The sequence below is a fragment of the Mustela erminea genome, chromosome 6, assembly GCF_009829155.1.
Source record: "Mustela erminea isolate mMusErm1 chromosome 6, mMusErm1.Pri, whole genome shotgun sequence".
Lineage (NCBI taxonomy): Eukaryota > Metazoa > Chordata > Mammalia > Carnivora > Mustelidae > Mustela > Mustela erminea.
In genome coordinates, this window is record NC_045619.1 from 108,746,782 (window position 1) to 108,773,258 (window position 26,477).

Here is a 26,477-nt window from a genome sequence, read left to right on the forward strand (position 1 = left end):
ATATGTTTTTCCAGAGATAGTATAGGGATTATACAAATATTTATATATGTATATGTATGTGTGTATGTGTATTTGAAGCACAATTGTGCCATTATTATATACATTGTCCTGTCACTTTTCTCACTGAAAATAAGTCTTGGTGATTGGGCAATGAACAATCTAGTTCTTTTTAACAACTACATGATATTTTGCCAGCATTTATTTAACCAGTCCCTGGTGGGTTGTTTGTAGTCTTTTGCTATTATAAATAATACTTCAGTGAATCTTCTCTGCATATTTCATATACACACATACAAATGAGCCTGATTATTTTCATAAAATAATTATTTCTACCACCCCCTGGTATAAAATCTACAGGCATCATTCACAGACATTCTAGTAAGGGGTCAGTGTTTTATTTCTTTATTATAGTAAAAATGAGATTCCATAATGATGCATCTGAGTCATAATTTTCTAGTAGTTGAACATAAAAAATGAATTATAAGAATTTCAGTTTGTTTTTTACTCTGTCATCTTTGTATTGAAGATTTTGGTGCCTCTGATTTTGCTACAACAAATGCTTTTGGAGTTGACAAGACGTGGTCAAGAGCCTCTGAGCGCATTGCTACAGTTTGGTGTGACATATCTGGAGGACTATGCAGCAGAGTACATCATTCAGCAAGGTGGCTGGGTATGAGCTGTTACATGGTTTTTTTTTTTTAAATCTTTAAAAAAAAGGTCAGGCTTCTCATTGTGGTTGTTTTTAGTAACATAGGTTTAATGTGAATATTATAATTTAATATTTAACATTGAGTGATGATCAGTGGCACACTATTCATATGGTTTCGCTATTAAGATGTTACTTATAGTAAATTGATAGGTGATGTTTTTAAATAGTTTTTTAAGTACTTATAATTATGAAACATTTTAAACTAACATAATATTTAAATAATAAGGGATGAGGAATAATAAAATGAGTGCCTATGTATTTGCCATCCCAGTTGAAGAAAAGAACACATACAATACCTTTTGAATTTTTTATATGCCCCTCCTAGATTCCAGCATGCTCTTATCTACTTCACAAGGATAACTCCTATTCTGAATTTTTTTAAATCATAGTTTAATCATATATACATATGTATCTCTAGACAAGTATATTATTTTGTATGTTTTGAACTTTATGTAAATAATATATTGTATGTATTTTTCTAAACTTGCTTTCTTACACTCAGTGTTGTATTCTTGAGACTGTCCTTAGTCATTGTTTCTCAGTTTTTAAAAAAATTATCAGTTCCCTAAGGATCCCTTTTATTTATTTATTTTTTAGGATCCTTTTTAGACATTTTTATCCTAATTATCTCCTTCCTCCCTCATGAAATTTTGATACTACAGATAGAAGTCTGTTTATGTACTGTTGCCTTTTGAAGGGTCACAAGTGATTATAATATCTCAGATTTTCCCCATCTTTCCAAACCCATTTTTACCCTCTAAATCATCCAGTGATCTGGTTTAATGTATGGTTGGTGTTTGATATTCTGTTATATCGATAAATAACAATTTATTTCTCTATAATCTTATCAGTAGACATTTTCAGCTTTTTGCTATTACAAACATTGGTGTTATGAACAGTTTTATACAGATATGTATAAGTTTCTCTGGTTATATACTTGGGAGTAGAATTTCTGGGTCCAAGATAATGCCAAAGTATTTTCCAAAGTGGTTTTTTCTGACTTATACTCTTTCAGCAGTATGTAAAAATTTTTGTTGCTCTTCATCTTCCCCAGTACTTAATATTATCAGACTTCTTAATTTTTTAAATCATTTATTAAAATTATTATTATTATGGGCGCCTGGGTGGCTCAGTGGGTTAAGCCGCTGCCTTCGGCTCAGGTCATGATCTCAGGGTCCTGGGATCGAGTCCCGCATCGGGCTCTCTGCTCGGCAGGGAGCCTGCTTCCTCCTCTCTCTCTCTCTGCCTGCCTCTCTGCCTACTGGTGATCTCTCTGTGTCAAATGAATAAATAAAATCTTTAAAAAAAAAAATAATAATAATAATTTTTTTTTTTTAAAGATTTTATTTATTTATTTGACAGAGACAATATTAATAGAAGGCATCCATTAGAAGGCATCCTTGTCTTTTTCCTAATGTTAAAATGAATTTCCTTAATTAGAGCATTTATTTATTATTTATTTATTTATTTATTTATTTATTTGGACAGAGAGAGATCACAAGTAGGCAGAGAGGCAGGCAGAGAGAGAGAGAGGAGGAAGCAGGCTCCCTGCTGAGCAGAGAGCCCGATGTGGGACTCTATCCCAGGACCCTGAGATCATGACCTGAGCCGAAGGCAGCGGCTTAACCCACTGAGCCACCCAGGCGCCCTAATTAGAGCATTTAGTTGTATCATTTAGTTGTATCAGTGAGTGAGGTTGGCCTGTAATTTTTCTTGTTTGGTTTCAATTTTAAGGGTGTGCTGGCTTCATAAAAGAATCCAGAGTGGGAAGAGTGTTTCCTTTTTTTATACTCTGGAATAGTTTATATGAAGTTTAAATTAGTGTGTTTTGCTTTCTATAACATGCATGTAAAATAGCCTGGCGTTTTCTCTGAGGGAAGTTTTCTGATTTTCCTGTCAACTTTATTATTATTATTTTAAAGGATTTTTTAAAGATTTTTTATTTATTTACTTGACAGACAGAGATCACAAGTAGGCAGAGAGGCAGGCAGAGAGAGGGGAAAGCAGGCTTCCTGCTGAGCAGAGAGCCTGATGCGGGAACCTGAGATCATGACCGAGCCGAAGGCAGAGGCTTTAACCACTGAGCCACCCAGGCGCCCCTATTATTTTTTTAAGAAGGCTTCATGCCCAGTGTGGGGCCCAACATGGGGCTTCAGCTCACCACCCTAAGTTTGAGACCTGAGCTGAAATCAAGAGTTGGGCACTTAACTAACTGGTCCACCCAGTCACTCTTTCCTTGTCAACTTTTGATAATTTTCCTGGATATTATCCCTGAATTTTCGGAGTTGTTGGTATAAGAGATACTCATGATACCCTTTTATTTTTACTCTTTTGGAGGAGAGTGCAATGGATTTTGGTATCTTAATTCTCTCCTACTACTTACTTTTAAACATTTTTATTTATTTATTTATTTGTTTGTTTGTTTATTTTTTTAAGATTTTATTTATTTGACGGAGAGAGAGAGATCACAAGTAGGCAGAGAGGCAGGCAGAGAGCGGGGGTGGGGGAAGAAGCAGGCTCCCTGCGGAGCAGAGAGCCCGATGCAGGGCTCAATCCCCGGGATCATGACCTGAGCCGAAGTCAGAGGCTTTAACCCACTGAGCCACCCACGTGCCCCCTTTTAAACATTTTTTTTAAAAGATTTTATTTATTTATTTGAGAGAGGAATGAGAGAAGAGTATGAGAGGGGAGAGGTCAGAGGGAGAAGCAGACTCCCTGCTGAGTAGGGTGCCCAATATGGGACTCGATCCCGGGACTCCAGGATCATGACCTGACCCAAAGGCAGTTGCTTAACCAGGCATCCATTTTTAAGCATTTTATTTTGGAGAATTTTAAACATACACAAATATAGATAAGATAGCATAATGACTAACATCACTTAGCCCTAATAATCACTAACTCATTACCACTTATGCTTTATTCACACCCTAGTCGTGTCCCTTCTTAATATTATTTTGAAACAAAATCCAGGCATTATTTGATTTTATCTATAAAAATTTTAGTATGGGGGCATTGGGGTGGCTCAGTAGTCTGGGTGTCTGCCTTTGGCTCAGGTCATGATCCCAGGGTCCTGAGATCAAGTCCCACATTGGGTTCTTGCTCACCAGGGAGCCTGCTTCTCCTTCTGCCCCTCCCCCTGCTCATGCTAGCTCACGCTCTCTCTCTTGCTCTCTCACAAATAAATAAAGTCTTTTAAAAAATTTCAGTATGGGGGGGAGGGGCGTTAAAAAGGGGAAGAGGATTAAGAGTACACTTATGAGTACTGAGTACTATATAAAATTAAATCGCTATATTGTACATCTTAAACTAATATAACACTATATGTTAAATATACTGGAATTTAAAAAATTTTTCAGGGGCGCCTCGGTGGCTCAGTTGGTTGAATGTCTGACTTGAATTGGGCTTGGGTGTTGATCTTGGGGTTGTGTGTTTAGGCCCTGCATCAGCCTCCATACTGGACATGAAGCCTACTTAAAAGTTAAAAAAAAAATTTTTCAGTATGTATCTTTAAAAAATAAAGGTTTTCTTTATTTTTATATTTAAGCATTTTTTAAAAGATTTTATTTATTTGTCAGAGAGAGAGAGCACAAGCAGGGGGAGCGCAGGCAGAGGGAGAAGTAGGCTCCCCATTGAGCAAGGAGTCCCATGTTGGACTTCATCCCAGGACCCTGGGATCGTGACCTGACCTGAAGGCAGACACTTAACTGACTGAGTTACCCAGGCATACCGGTTTTCTTTATTTTTAATCAAACTGTCGTTACCACATCAAAAAAATTAAAAATGATTTCTTCATATCCTCAAATATGCTGTTAGCATTCAAATTTCTAAATGTCTCAAAAATATCCTCTCTTTTGAATGTGAGGGTAATCTGTCTGTGACAGCTGTCACCCCACTTATCTCTAGGTTTGATTTGACTGATCTGGCTGCCCGGTGGGTATCCCTTCCTCTCTCACCACTCTATGTGTGTCCCTCCTGAGGCTGTTCGCTTGGTGGAAGAGGACAACCTTCCCCAATAGAGGAGGAACATTCTTCTGTGAAGTGTAGAGGAGTAACTTTGCTCCCCTGCTAAAATCTCAAAACAGGTTCTCAGGGTCCATTTATAGAAGAATGTAGGCTAGTCACACTTCCAAGACCCGGACACATCCAAATGAGGCACTGTATGTGACAGTCTTTCTTTCTTCCAGCCTTTCCTTCCTTCCTTCCCTCCATCCTCCCTTCCTTTTCTTCTCCCTCCCTCCTTTTATTTATTTATTTATTTATTTATTTATTTATTTATTTATTTTATTTGAGAGAGGGAGTACACAGCAGGGGGAGCAGCAGGCAGAGAGAGAAGTGGGCTCTCTGCTGAGCAGGGAGCCTGATGCGGGGATCAATCCCAGGACCCTGGGATCATGACCTGAGCTGAAGGCAGAGGCTTAACCAACTGAGCCATCCAGATGCCCCCAGTCTGCCTTGAAAAATAATAACAACAACAACAAAACCTCTTTTAAACTTTACAGGATATGAAGTTGTATCTTTTCATTTTTATTGTTATTTCTTAATTTCTATTGGTTTATAATAGTTTTTTATTGCCTGGATATTTGTGTGTGTGTGTCTTGTGTTTTTGTTTTTGATTTTAAAGTAGGCTCTAGGCTCAGTGTGGGGCTTGAACTCATGACCCCAACAGCAAGAGTTGTATGCTTGGGGCACCTGTGTGGCTCGGTCAGTTAAGGGCCTACCTTTGGCACAGGTCATGATCATGCCCTGGGTTAGGCTCCCTGCTACTACCCCTCCCATTCCCAGTGCAGAGTCTGCTTCTCCCTCTACCCTTTCTCCTGTTTGTGATCTCTCTCTATATATAATCAATAAAATCTTTTTTAAAAAAAGAGTCCTATGCTCTACTGACTGAGCCAGCTAGGTTCCTCTCTTTTCTTTTTTAAATAAGTATAAATTCAAACCTAGGGAAGCTTTCCTTTGTTTTGAAGAATAAAACAAAATAACAAAGCTTTTGTATCATTTGCTAACCTGATTCCATTCTCTAAAATTATTTATTTATTTAAATTATTTATTTATATTTTTTTATGAGACAGGGAGAGCAGGGGAGGGGCAAAAGGAAAGGGAGAGAGAGAATCCCAAGCAGGTTCCATGCCCAGCATGGAGCCCCATGTGGGGCTCAGCCTCCCGATCCTGAGATCATGACCTGAATTGAAATCAAGAGTCAGAAGCTTAGCTGAATGAGCCACCCAGGCATCCCTTAGTTTGTTGTGGGTTTTTTTTGTTTTTGTTTTTGTTTTTTGTAAGATTTATTTATTTGAGAGAGGGGGGGTTAGAGAGAGAGCATGAGCGGGGGAGGGGCAGTGGGAAAGGGAGAGAATCTCAAGCAGACTCTGTGCTTAGCTCAGAGCCCTGCTCAGGGCTGGATCCTATGACCCTAGATCATGATCTGAGCCAAACTCAAGAATTGGACGCCTTACCCACTGAGCCTCCCAGGTGCCCCTGATTTCTCTTTAAGGAAGAAGTGGTAGTTATATTGCAGAAGTAAAATTTCTACCATGAATGATGCAGTTCTAAGTCTGGTGGCACTAAAAGGAGACAATAGCATTGTTGCCAACATTATAACTGTTGGTGGCGTTTGTGGGAAAAGAAGCCCTTGCAAGTTCCTACCCAACAGTCAACTGCTAGGAAATTCTGAAGTGTCTTACAGGCCAAAGAGAGAATGAGGTTAGTAAAATGCCTCCAGAGAGCTTGAATAAAGTACTGGATTTGAGAGTTCCTGAAACTTGGATATGTAAAAATAGGGTGGTAAGTTGGGTCATGCTTACAGTGGTCTCAAGTTCAAGTAAACTGCTGTAATAATACACCACTTCACATATCTCATACTTTTTAAGGGGCTTTTCTTTCCCTCAGTAGGTGCTGGCAGAGGGTATGCTCAGTCATTTTCAATATAGATGCCTAGGCCCAAAACCAAGCATAAGAAAGGAGGAGATATAGAATGAAGAGAGTCTGCAGGGGGAAAAAAGCCCCTTTCTTCCTGGTTTCGCTTTTCCTCATGCTCAGAGAAACAGAATGAAAACTGAAGTGGAATGCCCTGGGGGATTGGTTTCAGGCCTTATGGACCAGTCAGACATATAGGCTGTACTTTCCTTCAGGCATCAACTTTTCTATATCTTTTAGATATATAATCTCCCCATCTTTCTGTGGGGAAGGACTGTCACGTAAGGACTTCCCCTTGAACTACTACTCTGTCCTGATTCATGATTGCACTCAAAAGAATCTCTTCATGTCTCCAGTGTAGATAGAGGGCAAGGAAGGCACTTGGGCCAGCCCCCCATTTTCCCCACTGCCATTATCATTGCCATTGCTGCTGTTCTTGGTAGCTCCACCCAGGAATCTTGCTCACCTAAATGGTGCTTTCCAACAAGGGAACAATTAAATACAGAGAATGTAATTCATTCCTTTCTTGATTTTCAGTTTTATTATGACACAGTATGTTGATGTTTGTTGGTTATTATACTTTGTTACAGAGAAAGTAGTTCTTTTATTCAACTTAAATGTGTTTGCTAAAGAAAAGAGCAGTAATAATAGATAACTAGATAATTGATATATAAATTTTTTAATGTATTTTTAATCTCTAATTTTTTTTAAAGATTTTATTTATTTATTTGATGGAGAGAGATCACAAGTAGGCAGAGAGGCAGGCAGAGAGAGAGAGGAGGAAGCAGGCTCCCCGCTGAGCAGAGAGCCCGATGCGGGACTCGATCCCAGGACCCTGGGATCATGACCTGAGCCGAAGGCAGCGGCTTAACCCACTGAGCCACCCAGGCGCCCCTTAATCTCTAATTTTGAATGCCCAATCTGTATTTCACATTGTTAGGTTTAAGCCCTGTGTTTTTTTTTGTGTGTTTAAAACCAAGAGATTCCTTTTTTGACTAATTGGTGAAAGTGTCTCCTATGATGCAAAGCGTCAACATGAATCATCTTTAAGGCACTTTGTGTTAAACATTCCATTGACAGGTCTTAAAACCATTTTGGTCATTCTTCCAGAGGAGAATGATTGGGCTGCATGATGGTGCATGTCTGTTACATAAAGTCTGTAGTATGACTTCTGGGGTAAAGTGTTTGTCTTCAGCTGCCTGAACACAAGATCAGGGTGAAGCAAACTGCCTACCTGTCAAAGTGGAGCTAGTTTTGAAAACCTACTGTTAAGGAGGAGGGATGACAACAATAATCTGTTGGAGGAAGAGTTTGGACATATAGATTTGCAGAGACGAAAATAATATTTTGTTCTCTGAATTAGAAAAAGAAATGGCTGGGATAAGTGCCTTTTGGATTTCTGCAGATAGTTTTTTTTTGTTTTATTTTGTGATCATTTTTGCCTTACTATATTTGAGATGATTTTTCCACTGTACTGGTATTGAGAAAAGCACTTTATTGAGGTTTATAAGTACTGTGACTGGTGTGGATTTTTTTAATAGACTGTAGAGCAGTTTTACGTTCACAGAAATGTTGAAGAAAGGTACAGAGATTTCTCATATACTACCTGCCTGCTCACATGCATGGCCTTCCCCATTATCAGCATCTCCCATCAGATCTGTACATTTGTTACAACCAATGAACCTCTGTGGATACCTCATTGTCACCCAAAGACCATAGTTACAGTTTACTTTTGGTGTATATTCTGTAATTTGGGCAAATTTATGATGGCATATATCCATCACTATAGTATTACACAGAGTAGTTTCACTTCCCTAAAAAGCTTGTGTTCCACGTGTTTGATCCTCTGTCCTGCCTCACTCCTGGCAATCACTGATCTTTTTACTATCTCCATAGTTTTTCCTTTTCCAGAATGTCATATTTATATGTTGGGATATATACATATATAGTTGGGCAGTGTGATATATAGCCTTTTCATATTGGCTTCTTTCTCTTAGTAATATGCATTTAAGTTTCCTCTGTCTTTTTATGGCTTGATAGCTCATCTCTTTTTTAGCACTAAAATTTTAGCACTCCTTTGTCTGGATGTACCACCGTTTATTTACCCATTCACCTATGGAGGGAGATCTCAGTTACTTCCAAGTTTTGACAATTAGGAATAAATCTGATACAATCATCCATGTGCAGGTTTTTGTGTGGACATGAGCTTTAAACTTCTTTGTGTAAAAACCAAGGAGTGGGGTGTGGTAAGAGTATGCTTAGTTTTTTAAGACATTTCCAAGCTGTCTTCCAAAGTGGCTGTACCATTTTGCATCCCCACCGGCAATGAATAAGAGTTCCTTTTGCTCCTTAGACTTCCAGCATTTGGTGGTGGTTGTGTTAGATTTTGGCTATTTTACTAGCTGTATAGTGGTAGCTCATTGTTTTAATTTGCATTTCTCTGATGACATATGATGTGGAATATCTTTTCGTATGCTAATTTGCCATCTGTACTTTTTTGGTGAGGTATCTTGTTAAGGTGTTTGGTCCATTTTTAAAATCAGATTGATTGTTTTCTTATTTAAGAGTTCTTTGTATATTTTGGATAATAATCCTTTATTAGATGTGTCTTTTTTTTTTTTTTTTTAAAGATTTTATTTATTTATTTGACAGAGAGAGATCACAAGTAGGCAGAGAGGCAGGCAGAGAGAGAGAGAGGAGGAAGCAGACTCCCTGCCGAGCAGAGAGCCCGATGTGGGACTCGATCCCAGGACCCTGAGATCATGACCTGAGCCGAAGGCAGCGGCTTAACCCACTGAGCCACCCAGGCACCCTAGATGTGTCTTTTGAAATTGTTTTCTCCCAGTCTGCGGCTTGTCTTTGCATTCTTTCAATATTGTCATAGACAGACATTTATAATCTTAAATTCCAGCTTATCAGCCATTTCTTTTATTGACTGTGTCTTTTTTTTTTTTTTTTAAGATTTTATTTATTTTATTTGACAGACAGAGATTACAAGTAGGCAGAGAGGCAGGCAGAGAGAGAGGGGAGGAAGCAGGCTCCCTCCTGAGCAAAGAGCCCAATGCGGGGCTCAATACCAGGACCCTGGGATCATGACCTGAGCCGAAGGCAGAGGCTTTAACCTACTGAGCCACCCAGGCGCCCCTATTGACTGTGTCTTAATGTTATATCTAAAAAGTCATCACCAAGGCCAAGGTCATCTAGGTTTTCTCGTTGGTTATTTTCTAGGAGTTTTATAGTTTGTATTTTACACTCAGGTCTATGATCCATTTTGGGTTAACTTATTTAAGGTGTAAGGTCTATGTCTAGATTTGGTTTTGTGTGTGTGCCTGTCCAGTTGTCCCAGTACCATTGTTTGAAAAAACTTTTTATCCATTGTTTGCCTTTGCTCCTTTCTCAAAGATAAATTGACTATATTTATATGCATCTGTTTCTGGGCTCTCTCTTCTGTTCCACTGATCTATTTTTTCTTTCACCAAAACCACACTGTCTTGAATACTCTAGCTTTATAGTAAGTCTTGAAGTCAGGTAGTATCAGTCCTCCAGCTTTGTTGTTCAGTATTGTGTTGGCTATTTTTGGTCTTTTGCTTCTCCATATAAATTTCAGAATTAGTTTGTTAATATTTGCTGAGATTTTGATTGGGATTTCACTGAATCATAGATGAAGTTGGGAAGAATTTACATCTTAACCTTATTGAGTCTTTATATCCATGAACATGGAATATCTCCATTTATTTAGTTCTTTTTTTTATTTCATCAGAGTTTTATAATTTCCCTCATATAGATCTTGTACCTATTTTGTTATATTCATGCCTAAGCGTTTTATTTTTGGGGATGCTTATGTAAATAATATTAGATCTTTAATTTCAAGCTCCACTTGTTTATTTCTAGTATATAGGAAAACGATTGACTTTTTATATTAACCTTGTATTCTGCAATCTTGCTATCATTCTTATTAATTTTAGGAGTATTTTTGTGGATTCTTTTCAGATTTTCATAACGTAGGTGATCGTGTCATCTGTGAACAAGACAGTTTTGTTTCTTAAGTAAAATAACAAAAATTCAACAGAGTAAATTCAAGGATCTATTGGCTTTCTTCAGTGATTCATGAGTCATGCAGCATCCCATCTAGCAAATAGAAAGGAGCTCCAAATTGCTGCAGAAAAGAAGTTTTTAAAGGTAGAAAGAAGTGGGACAAGGAAATCATAAACAAAAGAAAGGATTATTTCAGGCAAGGTCACCTCTTTTAGGGGGATGAAAGGAATCTATTGCATGAATATCCTCACCAGTGTTGACTAGGAAATTCCAGACTAACTGGTTAGGATCACATTCCTGAAGGAGGTTGAAATTGCAGTTAGGTTAGCCAGTAAGTCTTGGTTGGGGACATGGGTTTAGCTCAAGTGAATCCATTTGGGGCCTGTTGCCTTCTTTTTAACAATTCCTTACCAGTCTGTATACATTTTATTTCCTTGTCTGACTGCATTAGCCAGGACTTGCAGTACATTTTTGAAAAGTGGTGATGAGAAATGACATCCTGGCCTTGTTCCTTATCTTAATGGGACCTTATAGTTCTAACCATTAAACTTGTTAGCTGTATTTTTTTTGTAGATAACTCTTTGTCAAGTTGAAGTTCCCTTTCAGTCCTAATTTACTGAAAGTTTTTATCATGATTGGATGTTAAATTTTGTCAGAGCTTTTCTGCATCTGTTGTTAATGATCTTGTGATTTTTTTTTTTTCTGTAGACTGTTGATGTGGGGGATTACATTAATTGGGGTTTTTAAAAATATTTTATTTATTTATTAGACAGAGAGAGAGATCACAAGTAGGCAGAGAGGCAGGCGGAGTGGGGAGGGGGGAGCAGGCCCCCTGCTGAGCAGAGAGCCCCATGTGGGGCTCGATCCCAGGACCCTGAGAACATGACCTGAGCCAAAGGCAGAGAGGGCTTAACCCACTGAGCCACCCAGGTGCCCCCCCCTTTTTTTCTTTTTTCTTTTTTCTTTTTTTTTACAGACAGCGAGAGAGGGAATGCAAACGGGGAGTGGGAGGGGGAGAACAGCTTACCACCAAGCAGGGAGCCCAATGTGGGGCTCAATCCCAGGACCCTGGGATCATGACCTGAGCAGAAGGCAGACACTTAATAACTGAGCCACCCAGGCCCCTGCCCCTCTTTATTTCTGATAACTTTTCTTGCTCTGAAGTCTGCTCTGTTTGAAATTAATAGAGCTACTCCCACTTTTTTTTTTTTAAGATTTTATTTCTTAAGTAATCTCTCCACCCAGTGTGGGGCTCAAATTTAACAACCCTGAGATCAAGAATTGCATACTCTGCCTACTGAGTCAGCCAGGGGTCCCTACTTTCTTTTGATTAGTGTTATCGTGGTGTATTTTTCTCCAGCCATTTATTTTAATATGTTTGTGTCTTTGTATTTGGAGTTTCTTATAAACAACATATAGTTGAGTCTTGTTTTTTGATCCAGTCTGCTAAATTCTGTCTTTTAATTGGTGCTTTTAGATTATCAAAGGGATTATTAATAATTCAATTAATATCTACCGTATTTGTTAAAACTGTTTTCTGCTTATTGCCCATATTCTTTGTTCCTCTTTTTGTCTTCCACTCTTTTTCTGCCTTTTGTGGTTTTAATTAAGCGTGTTGCATTCCATTTTTTCTACTTTCTTAACATATCCATTACATTTCTCTTTTTACTTTTTTTAGTGCTTGCCCCAGAGTTTGCAATATACATTTACAGCTAGTCCAAGTTCACTTTCAAATAACACTGTGCCGCTTCATGAGTAATGTGAGTACCGTATCATAACAAAATAATCTTAAGTCCTTCTCATCTCTGTATCACTGCTGTCATTTATTTCCCTAATCTAAGCATGCATATGTGTGTCTGTATGTATATGCATATATATGCTATATATGTAAGTATACATGATTGAGTTGCTATTTTTTTTGAACAAACTGTTACCAATTGATGATTGATAATTCTTATCAGTTAAGAATAAGAATAATAAACATTTTTACCTTATCTTCACTTCTCTTCTGATGCTCTTCCTCTCCTAATGGAGATCCAAGTTTCTGACTTACATTGTTTTCCTTCTCTCTAATGAGCCTCTTTTAACATTTCAGGCAAAGACAAGTTTACTAACAACACATTTCCTCAGTTTTTGCTTATCTGAGATTTTTACGTGTCCTTCATTTCTGAGGGATAATTTCACATGCCCAGAATGCTAAGTTGGTGGGTTTTTTTTCTCTCAACACTTGAAATATTTGAGTTCATTCTGTTATTGCTTGTGTGGTTTCTGAGGAAAAGTTCAATATAATTCTTTTCTTTGTATTTCTATAGGGAAAATGTTTTTAACTCTGGCTTGTCTTAAAATTTTCTATCTTTGACTTTCTGTAGTTTGAAAATGATATGCCTAGGTGTAGGGTTTTTGTTTTGTTTTGTTTTGTTTTTACATTTTTTTCTACTTGACATTCTCTGAGCTTCCTGAAACTGTTTTTGGTGTCTGATATTAACTTGAGGAGGCCCTCAGTCATTATTGTTTTTTTAAATATTTCTTCTGTTCCTATTTCTTTTCCTTTTTGTATTCCAGTTACGTATATGTTACACTTTCTGTAGTTGTTCCACGGTCCTTGGATATCCTGTTCTTTTTTTTCCTTTGTTGTCTTTGCTTTTATATACCCAAGCTCAGAGATTCTTCCCTTACCCATGTCTAGTTTAATATTATATAGGCACATCAAAGGTATACTTCATTTCCGTTATAGATCTTTTCGATCTTATGGTTCTTTTCCAGTGTTTCTCTCTCTGCTTACATTGCCCATCTGTTCTTGCATGCTTTCTGCTTTATCCATGAGAGTCCTTTGCTTATTAATCATAATTGATTTAAATTCTTGTCATGATAATTTCAACATCTGCAGTGTCTGGTTCTGATGCTTGCTCCATCTCTTCAAATTTGTTTTTTGCATCTTGGCATGCCTTGTAATTTTTTCTTGATAGCCGGACATGGTGCACTGGGTCAAAGGAACTGCTGTAAAGAAGCCTTGGAGGAAGGGGAGGGATTTTATAGGCCTATGATTAGGTCAGTCTTTTTACTGAACTATGGCCTCTGCACTGTGAAGTGTTTCTCAGTTTTTCCTTTCCCTGTTAGGTGGGATGAGATGGCTTGAGTGGGCTGAGTTGGGTATTTCTCTACCCTTGTGTTGTTAGGCTCTGGTTAGGTAGTTTCTCTTAAGGGCAGTCCTTGTTAAGAAAAACAGAGTGGCCTATTATATTTCAAATAGTTCATCCTCCCCCTGCCAGAAGCACGAGGGGAATTTTCTTTGGTATTTATTAAGAGCACCTGGTTGAGCTCCTAGAGGTAAATCTCACAGAATTGTAGGGGTCTTCTTATGACTGAGTCCCCCTGGAGTTTAACTTTGTATTGGCCATGCTGAGCCTCCAGCTGTCCATCAGTGCTCGTCCCCAGCGTGATTTCCACTCAGGTAAGCTGTGACTCTCCATGTTCACCTGTCTTTCTCTCCAGTCTTGGGGGCAGTAGTTTGCCCTGGGCCATTACCTCTCTATCTTACAGATCCTAGAGTAGTTGTGGATTTTTCAGTTTGTTTAGCTTTTTACTTGTTAGGGTATCGTGGTGACTTCAAGCTCCGTACGTGTGGCAGTCACTCTCGGTTTTCTCTCTCAGTTTTGTCCACACTGAGGCTCCAGCAGTTCCTCAGTTTCAGTTCCAGTTCTCCTCCCTGGGCACGGGTTCCTGGGGAGGTGACTGCTGAGGAGTTTCTGCTCCAGTAAGTTATGATCCCCTCTATTGCCTGTTGGTCACTTCAGTCTTGGGGGCAGCATTTGGCCCTGTGACCTCAGTTCTCTTAACGATCTAAGAAGTTACCGATTTTTCAGTTTGTTCAGCCTTATTGCTTGTTGTTAGGATGGAAGGGCACCTTCCAACCTTCTTCTTTTTTTTTTTTTTTTTTTTAGATTTTATTTATTTATTTGACAGAGGGAGCACAAGCAGGGGGTGTGGGAGAAGGAGAAGCAAGCTTCCCTCCGAGCAGAGAGCCTGATTCGGGGCTCAGTCCCAGGACCCTTGGATCATAACCTGAGCTGAAGGCAGACACTTAATGACTGAGCCACCCAGGCGCCCCAGTCTTCCAAGCTTCTTAAGTGCTTCCCAGAAACCAGAAGTTAAAATGACTTCAAGCTGAGACTTTACAAGGATCTCATTTTGGTTTTAGTTACTTTATCCACAGGCATTATTCCCCAGACTTGAATATAAGTCATATGGTTACAATTTCCATACCTTAGACGTGAAGGAGTCTCAGTCTACTTCTGATCATTCCTTCTTACTGGCACTCACCATCACGTGAGGGTGAAACATATTTCTATAATTCCTGTGAAATGTCTGTATGGAATCTATAAGCTGGGGCTTCTTTCCGTGGCGCAGTTCTCAATAGGCATCACCAATTCATGTTCTTTCTCTTGGTTTTTCTTGAAAAGGAGAATGGCCTAGAAATGTTTATTACTGTCTAATTGCATGGCCTTAGATGAATCATTTTCCTGAATATTCTTCAGATTATTTATAAACTCTAGTTTCTTTTTTTTTTAATCATTTTTTAAAAGATTTTATTTATTTATTTGACAGACAGAGATCACAAGCAGTCAGAGAGGCAGGCGTGGGGGGGGGGGTCAGGCTTCTCACTGAGCAGAGAGCCCGATATGGGGCTCGATTCCAGGACCCCGAGATCATGACCCGAGCCAAAGGCAGAGGCTTAACCCCTAAGCCACCCAGGCGCCCCTAAACTCCAGTTTCTAAGGAAGTCATTAATAGTGTCTGCCCATTTTACAAGGGGTTTGTGAAGATTAATTAATTTCTGTAATGTTTAAGGCCTTCAGGGATTAATTTTTTTTTTTTTTTAAAGATTTTATTTATTTATTTGAGAGAGAGACAGGGAGAGAGAGCATGAGTGAGGAGAAGGGCAGAGAGAGAAGCAGACTCCCCGTGGAGCTGGGAGCCGGATGCGGGACTCGATCCCGCGACTCCGAGATCATGACCTGAGCCGAAGGCAGTTGTCCAAACTGAGCCACCCAGGCGTCCCAGGGATTAATTTTTAATGTGCAGTAAACCTTGCTTGTTTGCATATGTTATGGTAGGCACCATGCTAGATTTTAAGTATACAAAAGTTAAATAAAATATAGGCCCTACTTCAGAGCTCAGAACTGGTTGAGGAGATAGAAATGTAAAACATTAATAACCATGTGTAACATGTTATATGTTGTGGGGTAGGCATGTTCAAAGTGTAGTAGGAAGACAAAGGAGGGAGTGATTAATTGGGGTGCAGTTAGAAATAAAAGTTCAATGAGGAACACATCTTTTTTTTTTTTTTAAAGATTTTATTTATTTATTTATTTGACAGAGAGAGAGAGAGAGAGACAGTGAGAGAAGGAATACAAACAAGGGGAGTGGGAGAGGGAGAAGCAGGACTCCCACCAAGCAGGGAGCCCAACTTGGGGCTCCATCCGAAGTCCCTGGAATCATGACCTGAGCTGAAGGCAGACCCTTAACGACTGAGCCACGCGGGTGCCCTGGATTATAATTTTTTATTTTTGTTTATGTGGCATTAGAATTACAAGATAAGGCTTTTGGATTTTTTCTCTTTTTACCTTATTTTTTTAACCCTGCCAGAGAGAGGCAAGTTAATAAAGATTGGAAATCACAGGGTTAATTTGTGGCCCCCAGCTCTGCCAAATATTAGCCTTGTGTTTGGGAGAAATTCATTTAACTTCTCTGAGCCTTAGTTTTATCAACTACAAAATGGGAAGAATAGTTCTGTCTCACAAAAATAATGATATAAAAGTATTTTGTGAAAATGCTACATTTTTACAAATGTCAGGTTTTTAGATATGTCTTTAAGAGTGTATATTTTTTTCCTCTTCCTGAGTCTGAAGATTCCTTTGTGTTTTGATTCTGATTTTTCATTGCCCTGCAGCACACTTAGGGCACAGACTAGTTGGCATATTATGATTTTCCCTGACTCATCCTTGTTCCCTCCCTCCGCTTTCTCACTGTCTTTCATTTCCTGGGATTGTGTTCCTACATTAGAAGTAAGTCTGTCTCCTGAAAAGGGCAGTAGAAGTCCAGCGTGGTAAGGCTTCTCTTTTATTTTCTCCTATGTCATGTACTAAACTAGATACTTACTATGAAAGATTTAGTTTTAAATTACATAAAAGCTTACTGGTAAAAATGTAATCTGATGTCTACCATAGTATTTAATATTTAAGTAGTTTGAATAAAATTAATTTTTGCCTTTTTTCTCTTTGACTTAAAGCTCCTTATTTCTATTTTAGGAATAGAAAGACAGAGAAAGTATTTTTGTTTATAATCAAGGATATTTGGACACTGTTCTAACAGTTTCTTACCTAAAAGTTCCCAAAAGACAGAGTTTTTATACTCTGGGAGGTAACACATAATTTGTGATCTAAAAATCACTAAGTGGGTTTTGTAACTGAAATAATTTTAGTATAATGAGGTTAAGTACTGTTTCATCAAACCCATGTATTTTACTTGCAGGTGTGAGTATTTACTGCACTGTATTTCCAAAATATATTTTTTGTGGGTCTTGCTCATTAGAATAGATGGAAAATTACTGGGAATATCTTTCCCACTTTGCATTTTCTCATTTTAATTTAATAGTGATCTGAGAGGCATATGGCATACTGCTTGACTGAATGTAGAAGAATAATTACTGTTTCTATTTTTTAAGGGGACTACTTGAGGGATAGATACTGCCAGAAAGTAACCGTTAATGGTTTGTTGGTACATCTTAGGGCAGGTGAGTCCCTAGATGAGTTTACCAGGGAATATGTCTATGGAGTTCTGCCAAAGCATCTTCAGATGGAAAAGTTAAGTCCGTAGGGAGCTCAGTTTGTCAGCAGCTATGACCCTGTAGATAAAATACTGCTTGAAGTGGCGGAATAATTTGTAACAATGTGAACCCAAAAAAAGGAAGCAAAATGCAGTCAATACAGGCAGAATAAAGCAGCCACTGCACATTTTTGAAATGGTTCATTTAATGATCTGCAAGCTCTTTTTACTTTGTTCTACCACCAAAACCAATGTTACATTTATATTTTATCTTACATTTATTTGAAAATACTCCCCTTGGGCGCCTGGGTGGCTCAGTGGGTTAAGCCGCTGCCTTCGGCTCAGGTCATGATCTCAGGGTCCTGGGATCGAGTCCCACATCGGGCTCTCTGCTCAGCAGGGAGCCTGCTTCCTCCTCTCTCTCTCTCTCTGCCTGCCTCTCTGCCTACTTGTGATCTCTGTCTGTCAAATAAAATAAATAAAATCTTTAAAAAAAAAAATACTCCCTGTATCTCCATATTTCAGTTTCTTCTCTCTTTCCCTTTTTTATTAGAAAGGTTTCATGCACATATCTTTGTGTACTTGCTTCAAGAAAACACCAAGAATAACCTTTTCTATTTACTTCTTGCTGTAAACTCAGGAGAAAACATCTGTAAGGTAATCAGGACTACAGCCTAAGAGTTCGTTTCATGCAGTTGATAAAAACATGGTCCTGGGAAGTAAACTGCCTGAGCTTAAATCCAGTTCAGTGACTTTGAACGATAATCCTCTTCGGTTGATTCAGTTTCCTGGTCTGTAAAATGGAAATAATAATAAGGCTTACTCCATAGCCTTGTGAGGTTTAAGTAGGTCAGTATCAGTAAAATGTTCAGAAGGACACATGGTAGGAGTGCGTACAAGTTACTGCATGTTACTGACAAGCAGTTCTTTTTTTTTTTTTTCTTAGTAGTTTATTCTTTTTTGTTGTTGTTTGCATACTTCTCTCTTTTTTTTATAAACTTTTTTTTCTTAAAGTTTTTATTTATTTATTTGACAGACAGAGATCACAAGTAGGCAGAGAGGCAAGCAGAGATAGAGGAGGAAGCAGGCTCCCTGCGGAGCAGAGAGCCTGATGTGGGGCTCGATCCCAGGACTCCGGGATCATGACCTGAGCCGAAGGCAGAGGCTTTAACCCACTGAGCCACCCAGGCGCCCCTCTCTCTCTTTTTTTTAAAAATTGTGTTCAGTTAGCCACTGTTTCTGATATAGTGTTCCGTGATTCTAGTTACGTATAACACCCTGAGCTCATCACACAAGCCAGTTCTCAAAACAGGCTCAGAGACCTTGGGACAAGTTACTTAATCTCTCTGAGCTTTCTCTGGTTTTGTTTTTATTTTTGTTTTCAAAGAAAGATACAGTTCTCTGGTTGTTCATGCATACTTAAACTCTGATAGTTGGTCCAAATTAGTTTTATGTTTTTTTATACTTAAACTCTGATAGTTGGTCCAAATTAGTTTTATGGTTTTTTGAGTCCTGGAAATTACTCCTTTGTGTTTTTTATATCAATGGGACTACAAAGAAATTTCCAACAACAAATATTTTGTGCTAAAAATGATTTTAGATTGTTGGACCAGCTCTAATACTACTTGTAGATGTTATTCCCAAGGTACTAAATTTTTTTTTTTTTTTTAAAGATTTTATTTATCCATTTGACAAAAAGAGCAAAAGCAGAGGGAGCAGCAGGCAAAGGGAAAGGGAGAAGCAGACTTCTGCTGAGCAAGGAGCCTGATGTGGAACTTGTTTCAGGACCCTGGGACCATGACCTGAGCTGAGGCAAACACCTAACCAACAGAGCTACCCACACACCCCTAATGTGCTAAATCCCGAGATTTAGCACAAATCCCAAATACCCAAGATATTATCTAAAAAAGCTCTTTATCTTTTAGTGAAAGCCTGCTCTTCACTAATAGCAGTAATTGTTGAGAGAGAGACCTCTATTTTTATATTTTTGCTTTATATGAATTGGTCCCAGGATTAAAAGTCTCAGTGGTCATCTATTCTTTCTTTAATGCTTCTTACATAAGAGCACAAAATTTCTGGTGTATCTTCATTAAAATGTGATGTTCCAAGTAAGAAATAATAAGTTGTAAGGCAGGGAAGGCCATGACAGCAAGGAAAAAAGTAATTAAATCTGGATTGACTTCTGAGCCATTTATTATTCCAAAGTTGTAATTTGGCAAACTTGAGAAAGGGAACAAAGAGTGTTCTTAACCCTTTTGTTAGCTTTAAGCTGTTAAAATTAAAGCAAAATGTCATTTTACGGCTAATTCTATTTCAGTTTGTTAAGTTTTCCCTTATTTCTTCATGATGGAATTTTTGAAATTTCTGTTTCATTTGTTTTGGTTTGCAGCCCTAAAGAAAAAGCAGCAAAGGTCTCCTTTCTGAGAATTAAAATTTTTACCTTTTGTTTTATGGTTCTTTTGTTTTGTTGTTGCTTTTTAAAATCAGTTCTTGCTATTAGAGTTTCTGTTTTTAGAAGTGCAGATAAGTAACTTGTTGAGAATTCTTATCAGTGAGCACTTCAGACTGCTCTGACCCTTGGATAACCCTTCTGTTCGAAGAGCTCTGTAGTTGTGAGGTGACTCTGTGAGTCCAGCTGTACTGTACGTTTCTTGAAGTGGCATGGAAACAGATTATAAAACTTGTAGAGTGTGAAAAGAGTGAGAGCAGATGTGATTCTAAGACTAAGAATAAACAGCATGAGAAGTTAAATTCCTTACCTCTTAATGACTCAGTTGGGAGGTGAGGGTATTTAGGAGCACTGTTTGTTTTTTATATGAAAATTTGACAGTATTGGGGGAAGGCTAACAAAAACACACTGTTTGAAGTTACTTGTAATGCAGTAACTGATGTTCTTTGACTATTTTGCATAACTCTGAAATACACTTTCTTTGAGAAAATAGGTTAGTTTTACTTGCTTCTTGGGGGTCAGAGACTGTGATCGGTTCATTCAATGGCATAATTCTGTTAACACTTTTCCAGCTTCGTCCTCTTCACTTAACAAAAAGAATCTAGTTTTTAGATGTTGACTTTCAATGTAATCTTAAGCAGGGCCTCATTACCCTTTTTTTTACCCTTTTTTTTACCCTTTTTTTTAAGCTACTTTGCAAGGTTTGAAGATAGAGGATTATAAATTTGCTGAGCCATATTTAGTTTCTCATGTGGATATTTTGAGAAAGCAAATAAATGAAACAAGTGTACTAAAGTCCAGTCAGTAAGGGGCAATTATGTACATCGTGCTATCTTACACTATCACTACTCTTCTTTCACTGCCTTTTTTCCCTCCCTGTAAAATTATTCTTTATATGAGCCATTATTTCAGTCTTCACAATGAAGCTCCTTGAAGAGATGCAGATAAACTCTTGAATCTATAAATGACGTGGCAAAGAGAAATCCCTTTGTAACAAGGTGTTAGAGGATTTACGTAACTAATTAGAATTGTGTTCTGGCAAAGATCTAGGTAAGTACAACTTCACAGGAAAACTGAGTTTAGCTGTTGATCTGGCTTTGGTGATTGGTCTTCCTTACTCTTGGACCTCCAGGTATACTCCTCCAAAAAGGTTACAGAAATGGTTCCCTTGGTAGCTATTTTCATCGTGTTAGCTACTGTCACTCTCTGTTATTGGTGGTTCATCAAGAATCAGCAAACTCAGAATGTCCCTATATAGTCACTCGGTAGCCTTAATCATCTTACTTCTTCCTTTTCATTGTACTGGAGTATGATTGGGCTTTGGGTAGGATATTGAGGGAGCCAAATTGATTACAGCCATTATACCCATTTTTGTTTCACAAGATACAATAACTGGGTCTCGGGGCGCCTGGGTGGCTCAGTGGGTTAAGCTCCTCCTTTTGCTCGGGTCATGGTCTCAGGGTTCTGGGATTGAGCCCTGCATCAGGCTCTCTGCTCAGTAGGGAGCCTGCTTCCCTCCTCTCTGCCTGCCTCTCTGCCTACTTACTTGTGATCTCCGTCTGACAAATAAATAAATAAATCTTTTAAAAAAAACAACAACAATACCTGGGTCCCACCTTCAAAGATTCTAATTTGATTGTCATGGGTTATAACTTTAGCATAGGTAGACTTAAAATTTTCACAGGTGTCTAATTAGGCAGCAGTGTTTGAGGGCTGCTGTGTTACCTAATCTCCCCAACTAGATTTTAGACCCCTTGAAACAAATTTTAATCTTAAAATTCTTAAACTTTATTAGATAGCTGATTATATGTTTATTAGTTAAACACAACTATAAACATAAAGAAGCCAGTTGTTTAAGTGTTTGAAATAAATATCAAGAAAGCCATGGTGAAATAGAAATTTTTTAGTGAGTAGGGTAGAATACCAAGAAAGGGAATGATGGTTGTAGAGCTCAATCAGGAAATGCTTCTTGAAGAAGTATAGTCACACCTTGAAGAAGTGTGAGAGACTTATGTTGGAAAAGCAGCAGGGCGTTAGTTGGATGTGTCGTGGGATCCGGCTTATGTGATTTGGACTGACCGTGACTAAGAAAGGCAAGACTTTGTTTATTTGTTATGTTCCAATCTTTTGCATTTGAGCCATTTGTGATATATCCTTTTTTAATTTTAAGATTGATTTTTATTTATTTGACAGACAGAGATCACAAGTAGGCAGAGAGGCAGGCAGAGAGAGAGGAAGAAGCAGGCTCCCTGCTGAGCAGAGAGCCCAACACAGGGCTCGATCCCAGGACCCCGAGATCATGACCTGAGCCGAAGGCAGAGGCTTTAACCCACTGAACCACCCAGACGCTCCCATTTGTGATATATCCTAAACTGCGTTTTGGTTATGAAAAAAACAGTCAAAAAACAGTCCTGAACTTGTTTGATCTTGCTCAGACCTCCACTGGGTGTCTGTTTTCTCTGTCTTTAGTAGAAAAAGTTGGCTAACAGATGTGTTTCCTCTTCAGAGAGGCTTGCAGGTCTAGAACAGTAGGTTATGAGACATGTTATGTTCTGTCTTTGTGATTCCAAGGCAGCAGTCCTGCACAAAGAGAAATGACAGCTGTTCCTCTGTGGAAAAGATCTCAGATTCATGACCTGGATCGGCTTGTCTAAGTTCCCCCCAAATTAATATTAATCTATCAATATAATATATATAATTCTATTAATATAATATGTGTGGGATTCTATAAGGCACTTGGCATAGGGCTGAGAATAAAACCAGTACAATGAAGATGTTTAAAAACATACTTTAATCTCTAGGGACTTAGTAGGGACATAAGACAGATACAATTTACTATATACTTTCTTTTTTTTTTTAAAGATTTTATTTATTTATTTCACAGACAGAGATCACAAGTAGGCAGAGAGGGAGGCAGAGAAAGAGAGGGAAGCAGGCTCCCTGCTGAGCAGAGAGCCCTATGCGGGGCTCGATCCCAGAACCCTGGGATCATGACCTGAGCCGAAGGCAGGGGCTTTAACCCACTGAGCCACCCAGGCACCCCTACTATATACTTTTTAAATTTTATTTCATTTTTAAAAAAAGATTTTATTTAATTATTTGACAGAGTGCACGAGTAGGCAGAGCAGCAGACAGAGGGAGAGGGAGAAGCAGGTTCCCCGCTGAGCAGAGAGCCCGTTGCAGGACTTGATCCCAGGACCCTGAGATCGTGACCTGAGCCAAAGGCAGATGCTTAACTGTCTTCTGAGCCACCCAGGTGCCTCTACTATATATTTTAAAGCAAGAGAACAGATAAATCATTTAAGGGTTTAAAGGTAATGAAAAGGATTCAGAAGGGCAGAACTGAGGAGGAGGGCATTCTGGGTAGCTAGAACATAGTAATTTGAGTCAGAGAGAGAACTTTTAATTCTCTTCAGCACCAGCAGTATGTGACCTTGGACAGCAAACACTGAGGTATAGTCCATGTGCATAGAAATCTAGAAATGAATAAAGAACAGTTCCTATCAGTGTCTGAGAAAAATCAAAATAGCTAGTGTTCAGCGCTACATTTGTATCCAAAGATGGGACCAGCTTTCTTGTTAAGCATTTGCTGACCATCACTGTGTAGTCGGCTTATGTTAGGCATTACAAGGGGGATAGCAAAGACGTTTAAAGCATGTTTTCTTCCCTTGAGGTGTTTATAATCTATCTAGTTGGGGAATGACCAATAATTGTGAAAAACTTAGTGAGAAGTATGGTAAAAAATGTATAATTATGGTATTTTGTGTAGCCTAGACTCAGAGCTCTGAGTTCAGGAGAAATAAGAGAGGGGAATTGGATTCAGTCCAGCGGGGTTAGAATTTAAGCTGGATCTAAATGAGGAGCTAAATGAGGAGTCTTTAGTTGGAAACCAATGGATAAGTTTCAGGGACTGTGAATTTTCCCTAAAATGGTGTGTATGCTTTGTATGAATGCATGGTTTTAAAGGAAAAGTCTCACATCTTTTGTTGCATTATGAAATGTTTTCTGCTTATCAAAATGTCAGCGCCACTATCTACATGAGTAAGAAGACAGGGCTTGGGGATGGCTGGATTTATTTATTTATTTATTTATTTTTAGGGCTTGGGAATTTAGTACAGTGTTTGTAGGTAACAGTGAGCAACTTTGCTAAGATAAGTCTTCCCTCTTACATGGTCACCTAATTTGTGATTAACACAAATTTGGGCTAATGGCTGTAGGAATAGAAGAGAGAAAACCCAGTAACTGCACTACTAGGTATTTATCCAAAGGATACAAAGATAGTTATTCAAAGGAACATATGCACCCCAATGTTTATAGCAGCAATGTCTACAGCAGCCAAACTATGGAAAGAGCCCAGGTGTCCATTGACAGATGAATTGATAAAGATGTGGTGTAGTATCTGTATCACACACACACACACACACACACAGGAATATTAGCCATCAAAAAGAATGAAATCTTGCCATTTGCAACTATGTGCTAAGCAAAATAAGTCAGAGAAAGACAAATATATGATTTCACTCGTGTGGAATTTAAGAAATAGAACAGATTAACATCAGGGAAGGGAAGGGAAAATAAAATAAGATGAAAATCAGAGAAGGAGACAAACCATAAGAGACACTTAACCATAGAAAACAAGCTGAGAGTTCCTGGGGGGGTGGGTGATGGTATAACTCACTGATGGACATTAAGGAGGGCACTTGATGCAGTGAACACTGGGCCTTATATGCAATTGATGAATCACTGAATTCTACCCCTGAAACAAATAATACACTATACGTTAATTAAATTGAATTTAAATAAAAATTTTTTAAAAAACAAGAAAGAAAATTTGGTCTTACCTTCTCCCTGTACTGTAGCCTTATATTTGGTTTCCTGGGAAGACATTTAATGTGCCCAAGAAGAAATAATATATTATTCTAAATATTGTGTGACGTTGCCCTCTTGCTTTTTATCTGGAGGAGACAGATAATTAGAAGTAGATTTGAAATGGACCACTACTTACTCTGTTTTATAAAATTCAAACAGCTTTTATTTAAAGGTCGATGCTACCTTAGGTTCATCTTTTCTGTTCTGAGTTAGTGATGGTTTCTAAGAGTTGCCATAATGGGGGGGTGGGGGAAGTTGAATTCATTTTTCAGTAAAACCAGAATCTTTGTCAAACTCGGGAAGAGTGCAGGGAAAATACTCCCCTTCTATGACATAGAGACATATACTTATTTTATATTCAGAAAGACAGTGGTAGTTTGCTCTCCATGAATTAACATTTAAGTATCAGCAAGGCCTCATTACCCTTCTTTTTAACTACTTTGCAGAGCTTGAGGGTAGAGGATTGAAAGCTGCTGGGCCGTATTTAATTTCTTATTTGGAGATTTTGAGAAAGCAAATAAATAAAACGTGTACCAAAATCAATAAAGGAAAATTATAAACCTCATGCTACCTTATACTATTACTACTCTACTACCTTTTTCCCTCCTTGTAAAATTATTCCTTATATGAGCCTTTATTTCTGGTTTTCACAGTGGAGCTCCTTGAAGAGGTGATTTAATAAACATATATGTATATCTGTTTATAAATATAAATATATATATTATGTGGCAAAGAGAACTCCCTTTGTAACGAGTGTTAGAGGATTTGCATGACTAATTAGAATTATGTTCTGGCAAACAGGTAGGTAAATACAACTTCATAGGAATTTATTTTTTAAAAATTTTTCTTGTAGTCTCTACATCCAACATGGGATGACCCCAGACTCATAACTCCAAAATCAAGTTTCTTACTCTTTCAACTGAGCCAGCCAGGAGCCCCAACCTTCATCTTTTTTAACTCCTCCTCATCTCATGCTTTGGAATACTGAAGAGCTAGTATTGGCCTGAATATACAATGATATTTCTCAGTGCTGTGTTTTTGTTTATACTCTTCTGCTTCATGGAGCATCTTTCTCATCTCTTTCATCTTTTAGTTCTTAATCTTTAAGATCCAACTCTTGTTCTCTCTTTTTTTTTTTTAAGATTTTAGTTTATCTTTATTTTATTTTATTTATTTTAAAGATGTTATTTATTTATTTGACAGAGAGAGACACAGTGAGAGAGGGAACACAGCAGGTGGAATGGAAGAGGGAGCAGCAGGCTTCCCGCTGAGCAGGGAGCCTGATGCGGAGCTTGATCTCAGGACCCTGGGATCATGCCCTGAGCTGAAGGCAGGCGCTTAACAACTAAGCCATCCAGGCGCCCCTAAAGATTTTATTTTTAACTAATCTCTACACCCAGTGTGGGGCTCAAACTTAGAACCCCAAGATCAAGGGTCACATTATCCACTGACCATGTCAACTAGGTACCCCTCCTTCTCTACGTTTTAAACTGTATTTTAAACTCCTGGCAGGAGGCAGAGATTTTAGTGTTTTATCACTGACATCTAAACAGCAATAAGAAGCCAACTACTTTCAGGAATAGGAGAAATCCAATACAACTCCCAGGATCTTGGCTTAACTGACGGGTGAAATATTTTCTGGTCTCCAAATTGGATTGTAACATCAAAGAGACAGGA

The 26,477-nt window shown here is 38.4% G+C and overlaps 1 protein-coding gene across 12 annotated transcripts in view; it reads left to right on the plus strand.

Moving 5' to 3' along the window:
• The window catches only part of BCL2L13 (BCL2 like 13), an 83,690-nt gene that overhangs the window by 49,388 nt on the left and 7,825 nt on the right, over positions 1-26,477 (plus strand). For 7 of the 12 annotated variants that reach the window (XM_032349257.1, XM_032349258.1, XM_032349260.1 and 4 more), the window contains one exon: positions 527-670. In XM_032349257.1, the coding sequence (XP_032205148.1) occupies positions 527-670 (144 nt within the window). Of the gene's footprint in view, positions 1-526; positions 671-12,335; positions 12,418-26,477 lie in introns of those variants that run through there. The other 5 variants (XM_032349264.1, XM_032349261.1, XR_004287094.1 and 2 more) reach the window with 4 other exon arrangements.